Source organism: Electrona antarctica (genome assembly GCF_951216825.1).
Source record: "Electrona antarctica genome assembly, chromosome: 18".
NCBI classification, from domain to species: Eukaryota; Metazoa; Chordata; class Actinopteri; order Myctophiformes; family Myctophidae; genus Electrona; species Electrona antarctica.
This window is the reverse complement of record NC_136799.1, coordinates 23,617,534-23,643,741: the sequence shown is the minus strand read 5'-3', so window position 1 is coordinate 23,643,741 and position 26,208 is coordinate 23,617,534. Positions and strand designations below refer to the sequence as shown.

Sequence of the window (26,208 nt, the reverse complement as noted above, 5' to 3'; positions counted from 1 at the left end):
CCTATGGAGAGAAAGGCAGAGGGATACAGAGTCCATCAGCCGAGATAATTTCCCCTGACTAAGGCGTTCTCCTACGATGATGACTTAGCTACTTCCTCTTTTGTATGTGACACCCACTCAAGAAAAGGGCCAGGGACGGTTGCCAGGTTGGTTTTGACTGAATCAGCGAGGGCACTTTATTTTATTAAGACACGGCAGCTCGTAAAGGCAACGGGAGCTCAATCAGGTGATTCATTGAGTAATTCAGACAGACGTTGGCTTAGCCACGGCTGATTAGGCAGTGGAGTGGATGCACTGGCAAACTAGCTTATGTGGCATCAATGATAGTGATGATGATGGTGATATGTGGGGGGGAGGGGGGCTGAAGGGTTGGGGGTTCAATTATTGATCTTAGACAAGACTCTAGCAGAGCAAATTAATGGATGGTGTTTGTTTACTCTTATTGACGTCAGTGCCTGCTTGTGTATAGTAGGTGGTTATTGTGTTGTCTGTGTGACATCTGGCTCAATTTGCCGTTTGAGTTGTAAAGAATTCAAATAGAGAGGATCCACATTTTTTAAAGCGAGTAAAATACTTATGGCATACCGTGTACATGCAAATTGTGTTTGCCAGCAGCTCTTTAACTAGTAGGCTCCATAACTAGGCTCGATGACTCTTTTAAGGAATTCCCATGAAAGAAATTCAATGCATTCCGCGGATGTTGATTTGGAAGTTCAAATGTATTGCATGAGCCTGTCTGTTCAATAGTTCCGCAGCTAGAAGGCATTGTTATTTGTTATGATGTAGCCATGAGTCCCACTACGCATGCTGCATGTAACAGCAACATGTATGTTGTATTAATGTCTGTGTCTGGAGGGCGGCACAGGGACTGCATGTGGCAGCGTGCGGACAGAGACACAGGGACTGCATGTGGCAGCGTGCGGACAGAGACACAGGGACTGCATGTGGCAGCGTGCGGACAGAGACACAGGGACTGCATGTGGCAGCGTGCGGACAGAGACACAGGGACTGCATGTGGCAGCTATGTTGTATTATTGTCTGTGTCTGGAGGGCGGCACAGGGACTGCATGTAACAGCAAAATGTATGTTGTATTAGTGTCTGTGTCTGGAGGGCGGCACAGGGACTGCATGTGGCAGCGGGCGGACAGAGACAGATCGTTACACTGCTGAGATAACAAAGGCAGAGCAGTTGGTGCACACCATTTTGGGTCCAGCAGTGTTTACTGTGCACAGTAAACACTGCTGGACTCGAAAAAGTAGCCTGCAGTGTCTGCTACAATATTAAAGGAGGCCAGAGGCAAGGCAGGTGTTGTGTAAGATGGCTGCCACTGTATTAGGGATCCGTTTACAAAAGCACCATTTGTATTTTGTGTAACAGCAATGACTGTTAAGTTAAACTTTCGGATAAAAGGTCAGAAAAGGCCATCACCTATAATGACATGCCCAAAATATGATACTAGGTTGAAAGCGATGAAAAATGGGGGCAGATCAGCTGCATGTAATTACAAATAATGGACGATATTCCGGCCAGGTTGCTCCATAATCCATTCAAACTGGGAAAGCATCAGTGTCATTTTCTAGTTTTGCGTTGGCTATTAAAAAAACGAAAGAACTACTGCATTTGTAGAATCGGCCTCGGAATGGGTCAGAGACAGCTCTGTCCCATCATGGTACTGAATGGAATGGGTCAGAGACAGCTCTGTCCCATCATGGTACTGAACGGGTCAGAGACAGCTCTGTCCCATCATGGTACTGAATGGAATGGGTCAAAGACAGCTCTGTCCCATCATGGTACTGAATGGAATGGGTCAAAGACAGCTCTGTCCCATCATGGTACTGAATGGAATGGGTCAAAGACAGCTCTGTCCCATCATGGTACTGAATGGAATGGGTCAGAGACAGCTCTGTCCCATCATGGTACTGAATGGGTCAGAGACAGCTCTGTCCCATCATGGTACTGAACGGGTCAGAGACAGCTCTGTCCCATCATGGTACTGAACGGGTCAGAGACAGCTCTGTCCCATCATGGTACTGAATGGGTCAGAGACAGCTCTGTCCCATCATGGTACTGAACGGGTCAGAGACAGCTCTGTCCCATCATGGTACTGAATGGAATGGGTCAAAGACAGCTCTGTCCCATCATGGTACTGAATGGGTCAAAGACAGCTCTGTCCCATCATGGTACTGAATGGGTCAAAGACAGCTCTGTCCCATCATGGTACTGAATGGAATGGGTCAAAGACAGCTCTGTCCCATCGTGGTACTGAATGGAATGGGTCAAAGACAGCTCTGTCCCATCATGGTACTGAATGGAATGGGTCAAAGACAGCTCTGTCCCATCATGGTACTGAATGGAATGGGTCAAAGACAGCTCTGTCCCATCATGGTACTGAATGGAATGGGTCAAAGACAGCTCTGTCCCATCATGGTACTGAATGGAATGGGTCAAAGACAGCTCTGTCCCATCATGGTACTGAATGGAATGGGTCAAAGACAGCTCTGTCCCATCATGGTACTGAATGGGTCAAAGACAGCTCTGTCCCATCATGGTACTGAATGGGTCAAAGACAGCTCTGTCCCATCATGGTACTGAATGCCAATATCTCTGTGCTCCCCTGCTGTGCTTCCCCCGTCAGTCTAAAAAAAGACCCACCCATTTGGGCATGACATCAGTATCATGTTATTTGTGACAATATTCTTAATATATTAATATGAATATATTTAACCCCAAAAAGTAGTGAAAATAGTCGATCTAAAAGCTAACAACGTGTCACAAATTAAGTTATGTAACGCATTGTGAGCTTCGAAAAACTTTAGGCACATCAGATTGAAAGTGGTTAAGTCTGTATAGGTTTTATATGAATATTTAAGAAATTAAAAGTATTAACTTGTGACTATAAACAATAAATACTCTGGGTCCATTTCCTGAAAAGTAACAGATTTCTGCCCCACAGTGACAATAAGACAAGTGGAGATAAGATAAGAAACCTTACCAATAGGGGTACTTTATCAATATCAGTTGACTTAAAGACTTATTATTGATACATGCCCATTCCATCCACTTTTAGAGCCAGCTCCTTCAGTAAGCTCCCAGGAAAAGTGAAGGGGAGGCACATTTATTGAAACAGACCTTTGAATCAAAGCAGTGAGAGCTGCGAGCCTGGCCAATTTAAAGACTATTTTCAAGGATTTGCAGTAGCTGCAACAGCTGCTACCACAGTGCTTTGGTGGTCAGATTGTTCAGACAACATAATGTCCACTCTCCACGGGGCAGGTGGCGACCATCAAGAAAAATAGCCAGCGAGTATTAAAATGTAACAGTCCTTTAGAAGAAAGAAAACTGCCTACCATTGTGATTTGATTTGCAACATAGTAGAGGACCTAGCTAAGATATGTATGCACTTCATTTAGGAGAGAATATCGCAACTGTTCTTGACTAATATGACCGCCGCAAACAACGTGGGAACTGTGAACAATTCTCTATCTGGGTCGAAATACCCGGAAATGACCACGCCCCTTTTAAAATGACCGCTAGTTCAAACATGGCTCTATCTTCTAAACTGTTGGAGCTACAGATATTCTGAGGTGCTCAAAATGTTCAGAATACTCATGTTTGTTGAATCCGTCCTCGAGCCAGCAACCCTCCGGGTCATCATAGTGGCCAAATCCAATATGGCCGCCAGTCCGCCACCTGAAAAGGTTTTGTCTAGAACTTTTGAACCTGCAGAGCTATGAATGCAAACATTGTGTTCAAATCATGTTTTTTGACAATTAGAAACATGTTGGAATGGTTATCTTTATGACTGGGTGTTGCTGAACATCTATTTTGCATATTTCAAAGATGGCGACTATCTGACAATTAGTTTTACTTACCGTTACTTAACGTCTATTTTGTGCTTTTTGAGCATAGAAACACATTGGAATTCTCATATTTATCATTAAATCCATCTAGAGCACTCTGATGAGTGTAGAGTTGTTGAAGATAAGCTAAAGATGCCACGATTTGTTCACCCGCCAAAAAAAAAATCATGTTTTTATGTGGACACGCCCACCAGTTCATTAAGTATGCCTGGTTTGACTGGTGGGTGGTGATGGGTGGTGATCCACCTGAACTGAAGCTGCACCCACAGCTGTAGTTGTATGATAAAGGGGGAGGGGTTAGGGGAGGACTGATAGTGTGATGTCACTATATTACTGTTTATTTCATGACTGTTCAGCCTCCAGGAAGAAACCCTAAATACAAAGTTAATACTTCATTGCACATACAAACGACTCCAAGGTGTCTAATGAAGTACTGTCACCTCATGGACACATGAAAAACTGGAAAAATACAAAAATAGTGGCACTCCATCTTTAAGATCAAACTGGAGGAAAGAAACAACCTCTATACAGATGCAATGTTATTGAAACAATAGAATAATGGCATAATAAAAGCATAATAATAGCATAATAAATTATGCTGAGCATTAGTCAAAGCCGTGTATCAAATTTTGAATTACACACACACACACACACACACACACACACACACACACACACACACACACACACACACACACACACACACACACACACACACACACACACACACACACACGTTGTGAACTTGTGATCCGTCCTTTTGATTCCTCAGTGAGAAGACTTTTTTTGTCCTGATCATACAATTATATATCGAGATGTAACGGATTCCAGCTTTGCAGAACTGTCTTTGTGTCCAATAGGCCTACATGACTGTTGCATCCTCAGTGGAGGAGGATGGTGCAAGCTTTACTGGCATGATGTGGCATCGACAAGATGAGTCCAGTAAGGTATCCAAGTCTTGGAGTCAGTGACCAGCCCAATGTAAATTTGGGATGTAGTGGGCGCAAGTGGCCTTTAGACAAGCTCAATCAATGTAGCCTGGGTAGGAGGAAGGTTCTTGCTACCATTGTTTGACCAACATTTGCCTTCCCTGACTATGGGAAAAGGAGTGCAGGAATCTCACAGAAACCCTGGTCACTCTCACCTTGGAGCCTGAAAAGATTTCCAAAGATTGGCCAGACTATGTAGGAAAGTGTGTTTTTGTCTTATTATGTAATGCCAGTGGTGCTATTCTAAAGCTGCCTCAGGTACAAAAAGTGTGGGCACCTCTGTCCTAGAGGGACTTGGTACCATTGCCTTGGTACCATTTGAGAAAAAAACAATGTATGGCTTCATCTACTCTGCTATATGGCTACAGCTCTTGCTGTATATGACGAAGACCATACGCCAATCTTTGGACATGGAAATTTATATATAGACGGTCTATATATAGACGTTTAAACAACCGCTAATCAACGTCTAATCTAAGAATAGACGTCTACAAAAACTTTCATTTTTAGCCGTTTTTATCGCAATTTTAGACGCACGTCTAATAGCCGTCTATTGCTCAGTGGGTTTTAGAACCTTCCACCTACCCAGGCTACATTGATTGAACTTGTCAAAAGGCCACCACATCCCAAATTTCAGTACATCGGGCTGGTCACTAACTCCATGAGTAAGATTTAGGAACCTTACTGGACCCGTCTTATAGATGCCAGTAAAGCTTTCACCATCCTCCTTGAGGCTGCAACAGTCGTGTAGGCCTATTGAACACAAATAAAGTTCTGCAAAGCTGGATAGAAGTTGTATGATCAGGACAAAAACAAATAGACTTCTCCCTGTGAAATCAAAAGGACGGAGCAAATGCTGTGTGTGTGTGTGTGTGTGTGTGTGTGTGTGTGTGTGTGTGTGTGTGTGTGTGTGTGTGTGTGTGTACGCGCATGTGTGTTTCTAATTTAAACACACTGTTAAAATTTGATAGACCTGCCCAGCATAAATTATTATTATTATTCTCTTATTATGCCATTATTCTATTGTTTCAATAACATTGCATCTGTATAGAGGTTGTTTCTTTCCTCCAGTTTGATCTTAACTTATTCCAACAACTCTACACTCAAATCTGGATGAAACTTCATGTTACATAACATTTTTTCATAGGCCATACAGTATTCGTAATAAGCAAATAAGGTTCAGACACATAAAGATAACCATTCCAAAATGTTTCTAATTGTCAAAAAACATGATTTAGACACAAAGTTTGCATTCAAAGCTCATCTGGTTCAAAAGTTTTAGACAAAACCTTTTTCAGGTGGCGGACTGGCGGCCATATTGGATTTGGCCACTATGATGACCCGGAGGGTTGCTGGCTCGGGCACGGATTCAACAAACATGAGTATTCTGAATATTTTGAGCACCTCAGAAAATCTGTAGCGCCAACGGTTTAGAAGATAGAGCCATGTTTGTACTAGCGGTCATTTTAAATAGGGCGTGGTCATTTTCGGGTATTTCGACCCGGATAGAGAATTGTTCACAGTTCCCAAGTTGTTCGCGGCGGTCATATTAGTCAAGAACAGTTGCGATATTCTCTCCTAAATGAATTGCATACATATCTTAGCTAGGTCCTAGACTAACAGAAAAATGTACGGAAGGTGTGAAAAGTGTGTGTGTGTGTGTGTGTGTGTGTGTGTGTGTTTGTTTCTTTTGAGAGTGATTGGATACGTGTCTAGACCTCAATGTGGGCAATTGAACCAGAAGAGGTATGTCTGAGCGTGCTACTAATACACATGCACAACACAGAAACACGGAACACACACAGTACACTGGTGGGCAAAGTTGTATCTTTCTCATATTCTTCTTGCAAATGACAGCCCTACTTTATCATACAAGTGTGTCACGCAAATGTAGCAAGAATAGCTACAGCTCACAGAGCAATGCAATGCGTTGCAGGCTTGTAGATCTGCTAGATTTAGCTGTTTCTGATAAATGTAATACACTAGAGCGGTGCGCGTTGGAGCCTCTACAGCGTCAGTGGTGCCTGTTGGGCACTGGCCTACTTGGAACAATGCAAGTTGGAAATGCATGCCCCACCCAGATATGTCTGTGTCCCTTTTATGCCCATTTGTCAGGCATGCCCAAATATGGAGTCTATGCAACCGTCAGAATGATGTCAGAACAGGCCAGCTCCATATATGGAACGTGGGCAGGGGCCCTGTCCAGAGCCCGGGCAGAGGCCTTTTTGGGGCGGTTCTGGACAACATCGGGCACTGCACTCTTTGTGGTGGTGTGGAACGCGTGTGTCGAATTTGAAGTCGGTGGGGCGAACGGTTCTCGAGTTACGTGGATTACAACAGTACACATACACACAGATAGACAGACAGACAGAGACTTGGTGCATTTATAGTTAGATTACAAGTAAAATTGTACGAATGAAAAGTATTAACTATTAATAACTGCATTGAATTAATTAATTGGAACACAGGTTATTTTTTTCCATTTCCTGAAAAATAAAATATTTGGTTATACAAGGTTTCCGCCCGATCTGAAAATATAAAAACAAGTTGCACACTCTTTTACATGCACAAATTGAACAGCACGTGCACACACACACACACACACACACACACACACACACACACACACACACACACACACACACACACACACACACACACACACACACACACACACACACACACACACACACACACACACACACACACGCGCGCGCGCGCATATTGACAGGTCATATATATCCTCCTGTCTCAGAGCAACCAGAGGATCAATGTACGCTGCTCCTAATGAGAAACAGATTTACTTATTCTCCTCATACCTTCCTCCCCTTCCCTTCATCACGGTTCTATTCCTTTGCTCAACACACTCATCAGACGTTATTGACCGCTGTTGACTGACTGTGTGTGTGTGCGCGTGTGTGTTTGGCCGTGTCCAGATATCTCTGTGGGTGAGGAATGCAAGTGCTTGCCTGTATTTGTTTATGTAAGACGTGTGTGTGGGTGTTAATTAGGGATTATATTGTCTTGACCAGTTGAAGTCCAGCGTCCCTATTCACAAAAAATAGCACATCGTCAAGCGAAGTCAATAAAAAAAAAGAGTGCACCAAGTACAGTGCAATAGATCGCAGGGATCGCAGGGAGAATTCCCCATTAATTTTTCCCATAGACGTTTCAAAAAGTATTTATTCAAAGACCTTGTAAGCCTCGGACTAGCTCTGGTCCTTAGCTCTAATGCGTTGCATTTAGAGCTATGTTACTCTCAACTTCCGCCGCTCGCATGAATGCAGACCAGCCTCTCCTCTTTAGCGTAAATAAAAAGAACGTTTTTGCTACTCACCAAAACAAAGGCGAGTTGTGTCATTAGAAAGCCTACTTTCCTTAGTGGACGCACTCTGAGCCGTACACGTATAAACTGTACTTTTTGGCCAAAAGGGGATTTTGTTTCCACCGGGAAAATACTTTTAGTTACACCAATGCGCCCTCTACCGATATTGCCCAGAGAATTGCCTCATAGAGAATATTTTTCCTCCGGTGAAAAAAATCCCTTTCTGGCCAAAAAGTACAGTTTATACGTGTGGTGGAGTGCGTCCACTAAGGGAAGTAGGCTTTCTTTTTTTTTCAATTTACGTTTTATTGAATTTTAATCAAACATACATGAAAACGAAACGACTGACAATTGACAATACATACAACCGAAAACAAAACAAGACAATATACGTACAATACACACAAGGGGAGATGTCTGCCTCTCTTCTCTATTGATGATCATTCATAATACATAAGTACCTCAAACAGGTGCATATACAGGTTAAACAGGTTTAACTGAATCTATACAAAATCAGGTCTTATGGTAGAAACATGAGTAATCCATCTAAACCAGTTATCTGTGGAGACTTCAACTTGACCTCTGAAGCTGAATGTAATTCTCTCCATAATAAATATACTATAGATTAAATCAATCCATTCATTCATAGTTGGTATAACATTTGTAAGCCACTTTTTTGTTAAGGCTTTTTTGGATGCCACCAGCAGTACCCTCAGTAGATACTGATCCTGCTTTGCAAATTGAAGTCCTTCCAGATCTGCAAGATACATGGTTTTAAAATCAAAAGGAATGTCAACACCAAAAACTGCTTCCAGGACACTGTGGACACTTATCCAAAATGGAACCACAGAAGGGCAACTCCAGAACACATGAAAATGATTCGCCAATGTTTCCCCACAGAGTCTCCAACAGTCCGACTGATACGTGTAATGTCTTTTCTGGGCTGGAGTGCAAAAGAAACGACTCACATTTTTCCAGCTGAATTCTCTCCATGTGGGGGAACTACTCATTTTCCACTGATGTTTACATATTCTTTCCCATTCTTCTGCTGATATAGTAAGGTTGCCCTCTGTTTCCCATCTTGCTTTAATATTCAGAGTATTATCTCCTTTCATGTTTTGAAGCACTACATATAAATTTGAAACTATCTTTTGATAAGTAGAGTCTGCATACGCATTTTGGAAAATCTTAATGATCTCTACTCCTGTTGCATCTTCTCTTCTTAATAGCTTTCTATTTATAAAGTCTCTGATTTGTAGGTACCTAAAAAGGTCCTGATTCTGTACATTAAATTTGGGAAGTAGGCTTTCTAATGACCCACCCGCCTTTGTTTTGGTGAGTAGCAAAAACGTTCTTTTTATTTACGCTAAAGAGGAGAGGCTGGTCTGCATTCATGCGAGCGGCGGAAGTTGAGAGTAACATAGCTCTAAATGAAACGCATTAGAGCTATGGACCAGAGCTAGCCTCGGACAAAGCCAACTCTTTGGGCCGATCAAATAATTAGAAAGAAGAAAAAAGGGCAGGGTACAACACTTTGTTTTTCTTCTTTCTAATCATTTGATCGGCCCAAAACATTGTATTGTGTTTGCGTGCGTGCGACTCTGCTGCTTGCATTTGTGTAGTGTGTGTAGGGAGGGGAAAGCTGGGCTGCATATTTGTCATAATGACTATAATAGCCTCCAGTTATAGTACTGTAGCTCTTATCATTGGGGTACACAGTACACACATGACATTAACATCCAACTCATCTTTATATAACTACAGTTATAGTACTGTAGCTCTTATCATTGGTGTACACACATGACATTAACATTGCACGCACGCACGCACGCACGCACGCACACACGCACGCACGCACGCACGCACGCACGCACGCACGCACGCACGCACGCACGCACGCACACACACACACACACACACACACGTACACGCACACGTACACGCACACACACACAAAGATGAAAATGATCGGGCATCTTCTGCCACCTCTAATGAGCTCGGTCACTATAGCAACAGGGCTGTAGGGAGAGGGCCATTAATTAGCTGTCTCTCCATTCAGGTACACCTTGTCTGTGCGGTTGAATCAGTAATAGTCCTCCAGCTGTGCGCGCACACATGCACGCACGCACGCACGCACGCACACACACGTGTATGCGCACTCAAAGATCAGCATTGTGTCATCATAACGTTAACTTTTTTTTTCCACAGATACCCATCTGTCTCACCATGTGGAGGAAAAATAAGACAACCTTCCAATAAGCCTGTGAGTGAGAGAGAGAGAGAGACAGAGACAGAGACAGCGGAAGGGAAGACTCACAAAAATAGAGAAAGAGACAGATACTAGGATTTATCTTCACAAACTCACTCATCTGTCGTCCGCAGCACAAGGACCGACGAAGAAGCATCTCTTTGATCCACACCTCCTTTATCCTGTAATCCTGCCAACAACAAAGAAAGTAAGAAAGAAAATAGCGCTTGAAGAAGAGTTCCTCAGAAATCCACGACCTCCATTTCCTCCCCTGTTGAGGACTGTGACCCTCCGTGTCCCCTCGGTTGTCACCATGAGCGGTCTGATGGGGAAGCTGCAGCGGGTCCAGTGGGGGGCGCAGTGGCGCACCTTTGCGTCCCGCGTCCTGCGGACCAAGCCGGTGGAGTCCATGCTGGACACGGCGGGCCCCCCGGGGGGCACGTCGGCGCACGGCACCAAGCTGGCGCGCGTCCTGTCCACCGTGGACCTGGTGTCGCTGGGCGTGGGCAGCTGCGTGGGCACGGGCATGTACGTGGTATCCGGCCTGGTCGCCAAGGAGATGGCCGGCCCGGGGGTCATCGTGTCCTTCATCATCGCCGCCGTGGCCTCCATACTGTCAGGTGAGGCCGGCAGCATGTGGTACATAAGCTACAGTACATACACAAATTACACATACAGTATACACGTTTTCATGCTTCAGACATGCATGTCAGAAGTATAGGCACAGACAATAACCCCCTAAAGGCCAAATATCTACACATATTTATAAGTATATATATAAAATCACACCCCGTGAAGTGAGGGGCGCTCTAATCATCTTACATCATCGTGTCACGTTCTGGTGAGGTGGTGAGGACCCAAATGCAGGACACCACCGCCTTACAAGACCTTTGAGTCTACTAGATCAAATATAGCCATACTACAATTCCTTACTGTATATGCAGTACTGTACCTACAGGCAGGCCAGACACACACCTGATCCATAGTGGCGGCAGTGGCTCAGGGGTAGAGTGCCTGGATGGTAACCGTAAGGTTGCCAGTTCGAACCCGGGCTCCCCCAGAGTTACTGTCTAAGTGTCCTTGAGCAAGACACTGAACCCCTAATTGCTCCCGATGTGCTAGTTGGTGCCTTGCATGGTTTCCGCTGCTATCGGTGTATGGATGTGTGTGTGAATGGGTGAATGTAATGCACAATCTCTGTAAAGCGCCTTGGATAAAGGCGCTATATAAATGCACCATTTACCATTTATATTAACTTATTAAGCACCCTCTAATAGCTTACATGCTGACATTAGAAGGGCAAAGCCATAATATTACAGGGCACTGAGGCAATAGTTCAATACTATCTTAATAAGACAACCCTTGCTATCGTCTGCCATGACATTCACTTAGAGTATTATATTATTATCGTGCACTCAGTCCAGGATTTCTCTCTAGTCTAGGTCTTTAATTGAATGTTGAAAGATATTACTGGTGTACACGTATGTGTGTGTGTGTGTGTGTGTGTGTGTGTGTGTGTGTGTGTGTGTGAGTGCGTGTGCGTGTGCGTGTGTGTGTGTGTGTGTGTGTGTGCGTGCGTGCGTGTGCGCGTGCATGCGTGTGTGCGGTAATTGATATTTCACTCTTATTATTATCGCGTGCATGTGTATGTGTGTTCATTTTCACGTGGTGGACTTTCCCTCTGCACTACAGGAGTGTGCTACGCGGAGTTCGGAGTGCGTGTGCCAAAGACCACAGGCTCCGCCTACACATACAGCTACGTGACCGTGGGAGAGTGTGTGGCATTCTTCATTGGCTGGAACCTGATTTTGGAGTATCTGATTGGCACAGCCGCAGGGGCGTCGGCCCTGAGCAGCATGGCAGACTCTCTGGCTAATCACACCATCAGCAACTTCATGATTTCACACATCGGGACACTCAAAGGCCTGGGTAAGATGTGTGCACCTTTTGTCATATTAACGGTATACACTTGTCACGCGGATATTAGTTTCCATTAGGACAGACTGAAACTAACTTTTGTACTTGCCGTTTAACCGCCTAAACCGATCTACAAGCTCATAATTTTTGGTGAAGAGACTTGGTGTGCTGTAGGCTGAATGCACATAATGCAAATAATATACGAGTACAGCTTAACACGGGTACGTTACTGGATTTAAAGAGCAAAATGTTGAAATTTTGCATCTTCAAAAAGATTTATAGAATTTGTCCATTCATCCTTTGTACCTAAGACTTTGTTTTTGTATATTATTTAGTGTTTTGGCTGTGAGCCATTAAGGTCAAGAAACTTACAATGAGGCAAGGTCGTCTGTTATTTGCAGCAATAAATGTGTGGCAATTAAGATGCCCTGCAAATGCTTTATAGGGCAGTGGCAATACTGAGCGGTATATCAAAAATGAAAGTTGAAAGGACAGATGATGAGTATTATCACGGAAATCGTCTAAAACCAATCAAAGCGTCTTGAAATCGTAGTACTAGAGCCAGGGAATTTTCCGGCCATCCTGTTTATCTTGGAGACCCCGTCATGATCACAGTGATGGCAGCCACCACAGCATACTACCGCGGAAATTGTAACGATTGTCACTTCACATTAGCTCTGGTTCCGCGACGAGACGGGGAAACCCTGTGGATATGGTATGTAAGGCTATAGCCTCCACTGTGTGCCAGTCGCTTCTATCTGTTGACCCTGCCCTGTCAGCCTCTTCCTGTTGGCCAGAGACACTGGTCACGTGACGGGCAGACAGCTGTTCCTGCAGCACTGTGATGGAAAGTTCACGTTTCCCTTTCCTGCAGGAAAACGGTCAACCTCTCCAACGCAGGCCTGGGAAAGCGTAGATGTTTAGCTCCAATGTGCGCCCATTACACATTTTGTCCCACACAGTTTCACATAAAATGGTCAAATCATAATAATGCTGTGTGTGTGCATGTTAAAACATTAAATAATATAAATGTTGTGCCCTTTAGTTGTTACGGTACTGTATGTGTCAAGTACATTTGCACATACCTGAAATTCTTCCTCTGCATTTACTTATCCTATAACGGAAGCAGTGGATGCCAGTGGCAGCGGTGGCCGAACAGCGTTAAAATTACGTTACGTTTAATTACGTTACAATTACCACCGCTGAAGTGCCCTTGAACAAGGCATTGAACCACTACAATGAAATGTTCTATGAGCAGGGCCTGGCTGGAAACAAGTTCTTGAACTTAGCCCAGATACCCTGGGTAAATATAGTAATCATTTAATTTCATTTCATTAATATGGCACCTGCAGGCAGCAGTATAGAGTTAAGTGTACTTGATCAGGGTCACTTCAACACAACAGCCGGTGACCTTCCGATTCCCAAATGGATCAGCTACAGCCGCCTATGTTGGCCTAGAGACACAAGCAGAGGAATGGGGAGAGATGTAGGAGCGTGTGTGTGAAAGAGATAGAGGCAGGCAGCAACCTTTATTTCGTGTTTATATATTTTTTCTTCTGTTAAATTAACTGCATTGGGCAAGCTCTTGAAAACTAACCATAGTGTGTGCATGTGTGTGCGTGCGTGTGTGCGTGCGTGTGCGTGCGTGCGTGTGTGCGTGCATGCGTGCGTGCGTGCGTGCGTGCGTGCGTGCGTGCGTGCGTGCCCAATGCCGTCCATGTGCGTATATAGGTAAAGGGGAGCAGTCATACCCAGACCTGCTGGCGCTGGTGATAGCCATGCTGGTGACGGTGATAGTAGCCCTGGGAGTGAAGAACTCTGTGGGCTTCAATAACGTCCTGAACGTCATCAACCTCATAGTGTGGGTGTTCATGATCATCGCAGGGCTCTTCTTCATCAAGGGAGAGAACTGGGACGATGGCAGATTCCTGCCCTTCGGCTGGTCTGGGGTAAGCTCACCGCTGGGAACTAACATGTCAACGGCCCAGTTGTGGACACACAAATGCACGCACACCACACACGTGCACGCACACATGCACACAGGGTCATGGATACATCCATATTCAGGCACAATCACAGGGCAGGCACAGAATATGATGATGATATGATTTGAATCATCATCATATTCTGTGCATTGATGATGATATTGTGGGCAGTTAAGTCTCTCTCACAATACACACAAACTCAATGCAGTCATCCTAATCTCTTCTCCCTTTGTGTAATGCCTTTGAAATTAAATCAAATTTCATTAAAATTGTATTATAATCCAATTTATTTAATTGTAGTGCTTGGCCTCACAGAGCACAGATTAGGGACTCTAATTTTCCAGCCAGTAACTCTGGTAATAATAACACCTAACCTAACTGACCTGACCATCCGGTTGCATTGTGTCTTTGTGTGAGCCTTTGTCTCCGCTGTTTGCATTGCTGTGCAGGTGATGCAAGGCGCAGCCACCTGTTTCTATGCCTTCATCGGATTTGACATCATCGCCACGACCGGAGAGGAAGCCAAGAGTCCACACACCTCCATCCCCTACGCCATCACTGCCTCCCTCATCACCTGCCTCACCGCCTACGTCTCTGTGAGTGTAGAGGGCCACAGCTGGCCACACACACACACACACACACACACACACTCACACTCACACTCACACTCACACTCACACTCTCACACACACACACAAACACGTTGGTATTATAAAGATTTTATGAATATATGGGGATATTTCGCTCACGAAACTCTCATATAGTATTGTATGACTCTCACTGTCATACAAACACATACCCGCATGCACGCACGCACGCAAACACACACAATGTTAATTGATCAGCACTGTAGTGGCCTTGGGTGGGGAGACGAGAATTCTCTGTAGTCCATAATGGTGTCTCTCTGGCTGCATTCTATATATTTTCAATGCCGAATTGATTTTACAATTATTTTCTCACTCTGCCATAAAACAGGAGGCAGTGGCGCTTTCAGGACCACTTCCTGTCATTATAACTAATCCCTATTATCAATGATGCGATAACCAGCTGGATTGCTTTCCTGCAACGTTTATTTGCTTTTACGTTCATATACTCCCCCACGGCAGCCCAGCACTTCAGTCCCCATCAATTCATGTAAGAGCAGAGATTAGAAGACCCAGCCTGAACGGTAAACCTGCAGAGGAGTAACCACTGACACCTCAAGGCTCTACTGTATATCTATATTAGTGACTTTTCTGTTTTTGCTCTACATTAAATAGTTTATAGCTGAAAATAGCTGATCTGAGCTCACAATGTGTTGCAACGCGACACATCGTGAGCTTGTAGATCGGCATTTCTTTTCCTCCTGTGAACGTTCTCCCCACAATACAGATACACACTAACTAAAATCCACTGCACTCCAACTGTGTGTGTGTGTGTGTGTGTGTGTGTGTGTGTGTGTGTGTGTGTGTGTGTGTGTGTGTGTGTGTGTGTGTGTGTGTGTGTGTGTGTGTGTGTGTGTGTGTGTGTGTGTGTGTGAGTCCTCGCTCTTGGATCATTTAGTATTCTGCTCGCAGACTGCAGCAGATTTCTTAACATGGCACCATCAGCCTGGTTGGTTGTTGCTATGGTTTCCAGATAACACCCTCCTATGAGGAATTAGTTTGAGACTTCTTTAGCATAGCCTGGGGGCAAAGAACCCATCGATTGCAATGGAGGGGGTTTCACATAACGAACATTTAACATTGGTGGTTTTCACTACTAGCTACTGTAAGAGGAGTTTTCTCGCTACACTTAAATAACTCAGGATTGGTACTAATTAAGCATGTAGCGATACACTCAACTCGATATGATACGTATCACGATATGAGGTTCACGATATGATTTTTCACGATATTTTAAACACAAAATGACCAAGCTTTTTTCACAATTTTTAACTATATTGCAAAAGTAAAATTCTGTGCAACAACTGTAAACATGCTTTCTTGTTTATAACCTAGCTCGAGTTAACATGTAAAAAAAAAAGCTTTCTTTGATTGATTGATTGATTGAAGAATTTATTAACAGTTTGCAGAATTACAGTACATTTCAAGCACAAACTCAATACAAAGGCTGTTAACTGTGAGTGGACGACCCAATTAAGCATTACACTTGTTTCCAATAGGGTCCACCATGTTCAAATCATCAAAACATTTAGAGACGTACAAATAGACACTTCTATAGACAGAACAGGAATTCATCATAAAGGAGGTAAAAAGGGAAAAGAAATATATACAGTGAGGGGAAAAAGGGGGGGGCGGGGGGGGGGGGGGGATTCAGATTTTACGGGGGCCAGTTTCGAATTGCAGCCATCCGTAGGTGCCCTTTGAGAGCGGTTTTGAAGGAGTCAAGGGATTCGCATGTCTTAATGACAGTTGGTAGGGCGTTCCACATTTTGGTGGCATAGGAGCGAAAATAATTTAGTCCCTTGTTTGTGCCGAATCTGGGTTGTACATGGTTCGTTGCACTCCCTCTGGTGTTGTGGGTGTGGACTTCGTTAACATTAAGGAAGTATCTAGACAGGTACATGGGTATCTTGGTGGTTTATCGAATCTTGTGGACCAGGCATCTTAGCATAGATGTAGACCTATTTGACAGAAACAGCCTTCCTTGATGTATTAATGAGCATCAACGACCATCACCTGGGCACGCCACAGTCACAGACAAACAGCTCGAATGTGATGGCATATGATTAAAACTCACATTTCATATCAGCCCCCGCTAAAAAAAAAAGATAATTGATTTTTCTTTTTTATTGAATCGATATATATCGTCGGGATTAATATCGATATATATTGATATACGATATTGTAGTACATGCCTAGTACTAATGGTGGAAAGTAACCAAATACATTTACAGAAATACAGTTTTGAGGAACTTAATACTTTACTTATATTTCTACTCCACTACATCTAAGATGCTAATATTGTACACCTACAGTACGTCGCACCGCCAGTCCGACCAATTATGTCTTAGTCTGTCAGACTCAGAGTATCCGTTGTGCACGTCTGTCTGTGTCCCTTTTGTATCTCAGATACATAATATCTACATAATAATAATACATTATGGGCATTATGTATAGCATTATGTATCTCAGATACATTTGGGCACAGAGCACAAAAGGGACACAGACAGACATCAAGGCATAAAATGAACCCAGGTATGTATCTGTCTGTCTGTCTACCTGAGTTCATTTTATGCCTTGATGTCATTAGGTCTTTATGCCCATACCCTGTATATTGGCATACCCATATACAACCTATCTTTCCCCATCCGATCTGCCCAGTCCGTTGAGGTTTTCAGATCCTTATTGAAAACCCACCTTTTATCCTTGGCTTTTAATTGCAATTGACCGTCTTATGTGTTTTTAATGATGTGCTTATTTGTCTGCACAGATGGGCCCTGTGGACGCTCTGTTTGTTTTAACCTGTACAACACTTTGGTCAGCTTTGGTTGTTTTAAATGTGCTATATAAATACATTTTGATTTGATTTGATATGATATATGGGTATATTGGTTGGATCGGTGGTCGTTGACAACTGGATATCCGTATATTCCCATATATTATGGATAGATCAGTCTGATCGGCAGTTCTGATCAAGCGCATATCCCAACGACTCGGCCGCGGGCACCACACTCCCTCGAGTCCTTGCCGATGTGCATGCCGAGTTTCATTCCGAGTTTCAAGTCATTCGGTTATATTTGCACACATGACCATAATGTGAATACTGTAGCAGTCGGATCTGTGGCTCTGGACACCATACATGCCTATATATGGGCATTGGGGGGGGGTATTTTTGAGTCAGAGGGCCATGCATGGTCTGCCATCTGCTCCTCCCAGTTGTCAATTTTAATATAGGATTATTGCAAAACATACTGTACATCAAACACTTAAGCCCCATTTTATCCTTTGGCAAAAATAGGCAATCTACAGTAGGCCTACAAACTCACCATACATAGCATGGAGAGGCGTGGAGCTCGTAGATTAGCAATTGACACATTTTGACAATTCAAATAAATCATTTTGAATACCTTTGTATTTTTGAATACAGGATATTTACTTGTTACAGAGTTGTACATGTCTGGGTACTACTTCCATCAGTGATTGGTACAGTAGTTCACACACCCTTGCATTGAATGTGGGTTAAAGGTCATTGTAATACTTTCTCCAGTGAGGGTTAGTCTTTTCTATTTGTCTCTCTGTCGCTTTATTTGTATATAATCTGTTCATCCAAATCCCTCTCTCGTACTGAACACTTATCTTGGTGACAGATGGCCTTGCTTGCTTTCACACGTCAGATGCAAGCATCAGAGACTAGCACATGCACGCATGCACGTGCACACAGACAAGACAGTCACGCACACATACATACACGCAGTGTGTGCGTGTCACGCACGCACGCACGCACGCACGCACGCACGCATGCACGCACGCACGCACACGCACACACACACACACACACACACACACACACACACACACACACACACACACACACACACACACACACACACACACACACACACACACCATCATGACTCATGCAAAGCATACACGCAATGTTATGTCTTTGTGTGTGTTTGTGGGTCAACGCTAGAATGACTTACATACTGTAGTCCAATACTCTTGGACTGCATGTTCCTCACCATCCATACCGTATGTGTGCTACAGATATGTTTTAATCCAAGTATGTGTCCAAGTATTGGTTATGGTTACAAAATGTTTTTTATTTATTCATGAGATAATAATCAATTAGGAAAACAGACTTGATGAACTTGATACGTATGTCCTTACCAAAATAGTAATACAAAGTCTAAATAATATGGAAAGATATTTTCAAATGTACACAAACCATGTTACTTTGTAATGGGTAGTCACTAGTCATATTTCATCAAACTGATTGATACCTTAACTGTTAACATTTTAAAGATTTTTAAAGGTGTTAAGGGTTAATACTTTTACAAATAGAAACATCTGTGCATATGTCAAATACATATATGGCAACATTTTGTATATTGTAACTTGTTCCAGGTTTCCGTCATCCTGACTCTGATGGTGCCCTACGCTGACATCGATGAAGACGCCCCTCTGATGGAGATGTTTGCCCTGCACGGTTGTATGTGGGCCAAGTACATTGTGGCGGTCGGCTCCATAGCAGGACTCACTGTCTCTTTGCTAGGGTCCCTGTTCCCCTTGCCCAGGGTCATCTACGCTATGGCTGGGGATGGCCTGCTGTTTAAGTGAGGATTCTCTAAACACACACATCTAATACATCTAACTCACACACACACACACACACACACACACACACACACACACACACACACACCTTGTATGTCCAAAACCGTAACTTTTCAGGAAATTGAATAAATAACCTGTGTTCAAATAGATCAGTATCTTGAGAACCATCAACCACAAATAGTTTTTTTTTAAATTATTATCTGACCGATCTGAATTCAAACCCTGCACGTCCGTCGCAGACAGGAACAAATGTACAATGTACAAGTGTACAAATGTAATCATCATGGACTGCTACAAGTCCATTTGGTTACATCTGCACACACTCAGGAGGACACTAAGTGGCAAAGCCAGAACAGAATCTTTGGGTGGGCCTGGCCAGGAGTGGGTGGACATGCACGTGTGTGACGATGCATAAAGCTTTTTTTTTTTAATTATTATTATTCATGTATTTATTTATAATAAATATTTAAAACAAAATGGGTGTTGCCCACCCATGGCTACAACCCTGATGTCATGTGTACAGTTGGGTGCCACCGATATTGTCCCTTATCATTTGACCCATTTAGGCCTGACCTCAAAATTTAAAAAAATCCTTCTAAATCCTCCAGTTTTCTGAAATAAATATTTCCACGATTTTTCAAAAATAGCAGACCTACAAGCTCGTAGCGCGCCACTCGGTGGCGCGCTATGAGCTTGTAGATCTGCTATTTTTCAATAGCTAAATTATAACAATGTTTAAAACACCAAAAGGGGTTCCCGCCCAAAATGGGTTAACTGTCCTTTTGCGCAGATCACGCAAACCTCAGCAAAAAGAAAAGGACAATATCGATGGCCTCCAACTGTATGTACTGTATATGCAGGTTCCTGGCCAAGGTGTCCACCTACACAGAGACCCCAGCTGTGGCCTGTGTGGTGTCCGGCTGCCTGGCTGCTCTGCTGTCTCTGCTGATCAGCCTCAGGGACCTCATAGAGATGATGTCCATAGGAACCTTACTGGCCTACACTCTGGTGAGTATTTATTTGTTCTATATTATTCCGTATGTACATACTAGAGCTGGGACTCGATTAAAAAAATTAATCTAATTAATCAGAGGCTTTGTAGTTAATTAATCTCGATTAATCGCATTTTAATCGCATATCAATATTCAACCCGAGAACAGTGAGAAACCTTTTTTTTCAAATGTTTTTTGGTATCCCAGTGAATAGTGACTACGGGATTCCACTCATTTTCAACATTTTACTGTCATTAATATACCTTAGAGTTGTTGTGTGGATATAATAAGAAAGTCCCCCCCATTTTGTGTTGCCTAGAACTGGAGGTCTGAAATGTACTTCATAATGTTACTGTTTTTTTCAGACCTCCAGTTCTATAGGCAACACATAATGGGGGGACTTTATTATTTCCAGTGCACACAACTCCATAGAAAAATGTTGAAAATGAGTGGTATTCCCCTTTAAGCAATACAACTTTTTTATCCCAACAGATAAACAAGAGCAGCAAGTGCTTATATAGTGTCTTCAGTGTGTATATGAAATACTCAAATCTACTTTACATGGCGGGGCATGAGAACAAATAAAAACAACTTTATTATGGGGGAAACATTTCACATGAGGTTGGGGCTGACCCACGCTTGTCGCTTGCTACTTCAGTATGTTTCGCATCGAGGACAGCTTGACAGCTTCGTGCTGTGGTGAAATCACCGCGCATCTCCGGTGGTCTGTGAGACATGTTAAACTGAAGCAGCTAGCAAGCCTAGCATATAAGCTAACGTTGGTCATAAATGGATCCTTTCCCTCTGACATTGCACACAGCCATGCCGCTATCCACACGTCCATCCGATAGCTTTTACATCTAAATGTCCCATCCATGGAGCAAAAGCGATATAAGCGGCTTCTTCATTAGATTCATTTGGGTTTGGATTTTGGGCTTTCTGACGGAGCTGTAGCCTGTAGTGTAGAGTGAACAACAGCTGCTGCTGCTGCTGCTGCTGCAGCTCGCGTGCCGCAGCCAATTCAGTACTACTAGAAACACAGTGAGAAACGTTCCGCGTTAATTTTTTTAACGCGTAATTTTTTCTGTAGTTAATTAATCTCAATTAACGCGTTAAAGTCCCGGCCCTAGTACATACATATCATATCGTCGATGTCGGGTGGAAACCTTGTATGTCCAAAACCGTTACTTTTCAGGAAATGGAATTATTTAGTCACAAGCTCTAGTTATTACTTGTCATTGGTTCAATAATTCTAAAACCCACGGACACCACAGAAAAAGCTAAAATAGTCCATACAAGCTCACGTATGGTCTTTAGCGTGACACTCTTGTACGACAAAGTAGGGCATTGATTTAGAAGGATACAAATTTTAAAAAATACAGAGATAAGAGGTTTCTCCCGACAGCAACGATATACAATATGTATGTACTGTATTCCCCCTGAGTAGACCATCTGTTCGTCTTGGGGAAAGTAGACCACTCACAGTGAACTGCATAGCTGATCATGTGTTTATCACATAGCCATATCCTTATACAACAGCTACATCCAACCACACATTGTGATTGGCCAAGAGGAATTCTGATCCATGCCAATAAACACATTACACCAATCACTGGCAAATGTATCCCTCCGTCATACTGTATGTTGTGGACCAGTCCATCAGGCGTTAATTTGCCAATTGCAATGATAAACTGTGGAGAATGTGCATGGTGCATGGCTGAAAGCAATGCAATTTAGCTAAATGTAACACTATACTATACTATACTTATGTGTTATTTGTTTTGGAATGTTTAACTAGAATTGTATAATGGATGGAAGTCAATGTGGGTCAGATCAGGCTAAAACTTTGTCCAAATATGGAGTCAGGTGTCATGAGGAGTCATAGACTGCCTCATGGAGTCCAAGATCCACACGATTATTAGACCCCATTTTGTGCCAAAAAAGATTTTTACAACAGTGGTGTTCTAAAATACTATAAACTGCTATGTGCTGGGCCTCTGCCGCAGCACAGCAATGCCAATAACCATGATAAAGCACCCCCCCCCTCGTGTTGTATTGCTTAATTATCCACAAAGGGAATGACAAAATAGCATTTGAATAGATTAGCATTGCTGTCATTAGGAATTGCCCAGGCAAGCAAAATGGTAGACAGTCCCTCTAGGATTTACCAACCATCAGGAATGAGCAGTAGCACTTCGTCTACTATATTATGATAATATAGCAGCTGACCAGCACCCATGACATTGGACACAAAATGGAAGATTGGAAGAAAATGTTTTAGTGTTAAGTTGCTCTTTAATCAAGGTATTACTCTCCAGGTGAGCCTGTGTGTGCTGCTGCTACGGTACCAACCCGAGGGCGACATCCATGGCTTTGTCAACTTCCTGTCCGAGGAGCAGAACAAAAAGAAGAAGGAAGGCATCCTGGCCGAGTGCGAGAAGGACGCCTGCTCGCCGACCAGCGAGGCCGACGACTACGGAGGAGTGCCCACCAACACCTGCGGAGCCAAGAACCTCCCCTCGCTGGGTGACAACGAGATGCTGATCGGCAAGCCCGACAAGACCGCCTACACCGCCAGCCACCCCAACTACGGCACGGTGGACATGACGACAGGCATCGAGGCAGAAGAGTCGGAGACCGGGCTGTCTCGCCGCCTCAAGAAGCTGGTGGGGCCGCGGTACTACACCCTGAGGATCCGACTGGGCCTCCCGGGGAAGATGGACAGGCCCACTCCCGCCACGGGGAAGACGGTCACCATGTGTGTCCTTCTGCTCTTCATCCTCATCTTCGTTTTCTGCTCCTTCATCATCTTCGGTGAGAAGAGAGGAAATGCTATTTTGGTCTAAAGTCAGTTTGCATTTTTGGGGGGGATGGGATGGGGGGGAATTCAGATGACTCAGCCAATTTGCTTTCACTTAATCATAGTCCCAATATGCAAATCGTCTTCTTGCAGTGGCTACTTTGCCTCTATTTTAGTAAGCACTTCATGTAAGTCTGGGGACCCGTCTCTGGTGGCCGTTGCAACGCTCGGCATGGCGACTCGCTCGGCTAGCGCCTCACTCGGTGGTGCCTCACGTGGCTCAAGGCCACCAGAGACGCATGCCTCCTTCATGGTCACGGTCATGGTCATGGTCACAAAAAGCAAGCACTCCCTAACGTGTCAGTAGTGGATTTTTAGATAGGCTATTGCATTTTAGATTTGAAGTTTTATATTTGTGATCGGCAAAATAATTCAGTGTTTTTAATGGCACCTGTCTTTTAAAACCTGTGATCATGCTGAAAGTTGAATAAACATAAACATAGTTTCACTCCGCGTTTCCTAGTATGTCTGATTATGACATTGTCTCTATTCCAAGCTTCTGATCACGGACATATACTTGATTATAGGCTGATAACATTAGAAATGGGTGGTAATTTTGGGTGGTCCTTGACATGAAAAAGTTTGAGAACCACTCATATAGCAATTTGGATTTAGAAGACATTTCAGCCTCAGGTCTCAATGGCCTTAACACTCCATATTTGACTGTGCAATCATTTGATAGTAAAACACCAGCGAATGTCAACTGAGATAATGTGATACACCTGCCTCAGGAGCCAGCAGCATCGCCGAGGGAAGCTGGTGGGCTCTGCTGCTGCTGATCGTCCTCATCCTCTCCCTGGCGCTGCTCATCATCATCATTCTGCAGCAGCCAGAGAACCCCAAGCGGCTGCCCTACATGGCACCGTGCGTGCCCTTCGTGCCAGCCTCCGCCATGCTGGTCAACATCTACCTCATGCTCAAACTGTCCGCCATCACATGGATACGGTTCGCCATCTGGTGCCTTGTGGGTAAGGGCCAAAAATCGACTATTGCAAGTTCAGATTTTTTTAGTTTTTAGTTTTAGTTTGTGTATGAAAGCTGAAGATAAAGCAATATAATGTGTCCACTTTAACGGGGAAAGTAACTTACAGTATGTCCATGACTTAATGGATTGATTGCAAGCAGTGTGCACACGTCCAGAACAGATCAGTCTAATAATGCACTCATGACTAAATGAACAGGGTACTGTAATACTGTATACTGCTCTGGGGGACTGCGCTAGACTTTAGACTAGATCAGAGCTGGTCTAAGGTGACTTTAGACTAGATCAGAGCTGGTCTAAGGTGACTTTAGACTAGATCAGAGCTGGTCTAAGGTGACTTTAGACTAGATCAGAGATGGTCTAAGGTGACTTTAGACTAGATCAGAGCTGGTCTAAGGTGCAATCACTTTCTGACTTTAGACTAGATCAGAGCTGGTCTAAGGTGCAATCACTTTCTGACTTTAGACTAGATCAGAGCTGGTCTAAGGTGCAATCACTTTCTGACTTTTTTCACTTCACCTTAGATATCAATGCATATCAACACCAAGAAGACCACACCTCGTTTTAAGACCAACACACCGATGGGCACACAGATGGGCACAAGTACAATTAATTACACAACGTGAGCACTGTTCGTGAAAATGACAACTGCGTTGGTTGGAAACTACTAGCAATGACAATTGCACTGCGTTTCGCCCCTGTAACAAGTCCATGTGTGTGTGTGCGTGTGCGTGTGCGTGTGTGTGTGTGTGTGTGTGTTATCTGACTGCAGGTGTGATCATCTACTTTGGGTACGGCATGTGGAACAGCAAACTAGAGATCACGGCCAGAGAAAATGAGGTGCAAGCCTCCACCTACCAGCGCTACGACCATGGCGTGGACGAGGGCTTCTGCGGCTTCGACGACGACTTCTACCCGCCCACTAACGACCCCTGGGCGGCGCCGGGGGGGTCAGGGTCAGAGCTGGCACCACCTGCCGAGGGAAAGCCAGAAGGCGGCGTGGCGCCAGCAAATGGTGGGGCCAGGACCGTAGCCAATCACGGTCTCGCTGAGGAGGACCCAATGGATGGATTCTGAAAGGACTGACTCTCTGTTGCCCTGAATGTACTGTACTGCCTTGTCTGCTGCCTGGGGGGGATGGAGGGGTGTGCCTGGGTGTGAATGGGAAGATTTAAACTTTTAAAGCATAATTTATGCTTTGTCGAAAATAAACGATTTAATCAAAAATCGTATACGACAAAGTATAAATTGATGTGACATGATATGTGATCACATACAGTGAGTGTGTGCGTGTGTGTGTGTGCGTGTATGTGTGCTTGAGCGTGTGTGCATGCGTAAGTACTTCTGACCCTTGGGCTAGATCGTTTCTCTGCAATGGTCGTTTTGTTGTTGTTGTTTTTTTCACCTATCACTGCCACCCCCCAGCCCAACTCCCACATTTACAGAAATTTGTGGTGGGTGTCAAGGTCATGTCTCTACTCTCTTGTTAATCAGAAAAACAAGTTATCACTTGTTTTTCACTCACCCAGAGTTCCCTGCTCGCAGGCGGTGAAAGGTCCAGATATGAGTGCAGCGTTACGTCAGCACATAGATAGATAGACTGGCACATGTCACTGACGACCAGTGGTGGAAAAAGTACTCTATAGAAATCCCGTGTTAGTGAAGTAAGTAAAAGTGAGAAAAGCATTGGCATCAAAATGTACTTAAAGTAACAAAAGTAAAAGTATACTCATTATGCCCAGATGTCCCGTTCCAATCAAATCTTTTGAAAATAGCAGATCTACAAGC

The 26,208-nt window shown here is 43.9% G+C and overlaps 1 protein-coding gene across 1 annotated transcript; it reads left to right on the top strand.

Moving 5' to 3' along the window:
- Window positions 1–10,736: 10,736 nt before the first annotated feature.
- On the top strand, window positions 10,737–25,497 carry slc7a14a (solute carrier family 7 member 14a; the record flags this gene model as incomplete). The annotated part of the gene is made up of 9 exons (XM_079527458.1): window positions 10,737–11,043; window positions 12,116–12,352; window positions 14,072–14,289; window positions 14,775–14,921; window positions 19,377–19,585; window positions 20,447–20,594; window positions 22,897–23,392; window positions 24,170–24,406; window positions 25,193–25,497. 9 exons carry the CDS (start codon window positions 10,737–10,739, stop codon window positions 25,495–25,497), a joined length of 2,304 nt encoding a protein of 767 aa, XP_079383584.1.
- Between the last annotated feature and the right edge of the window lie 711 nt (window positions 25,498–26,208).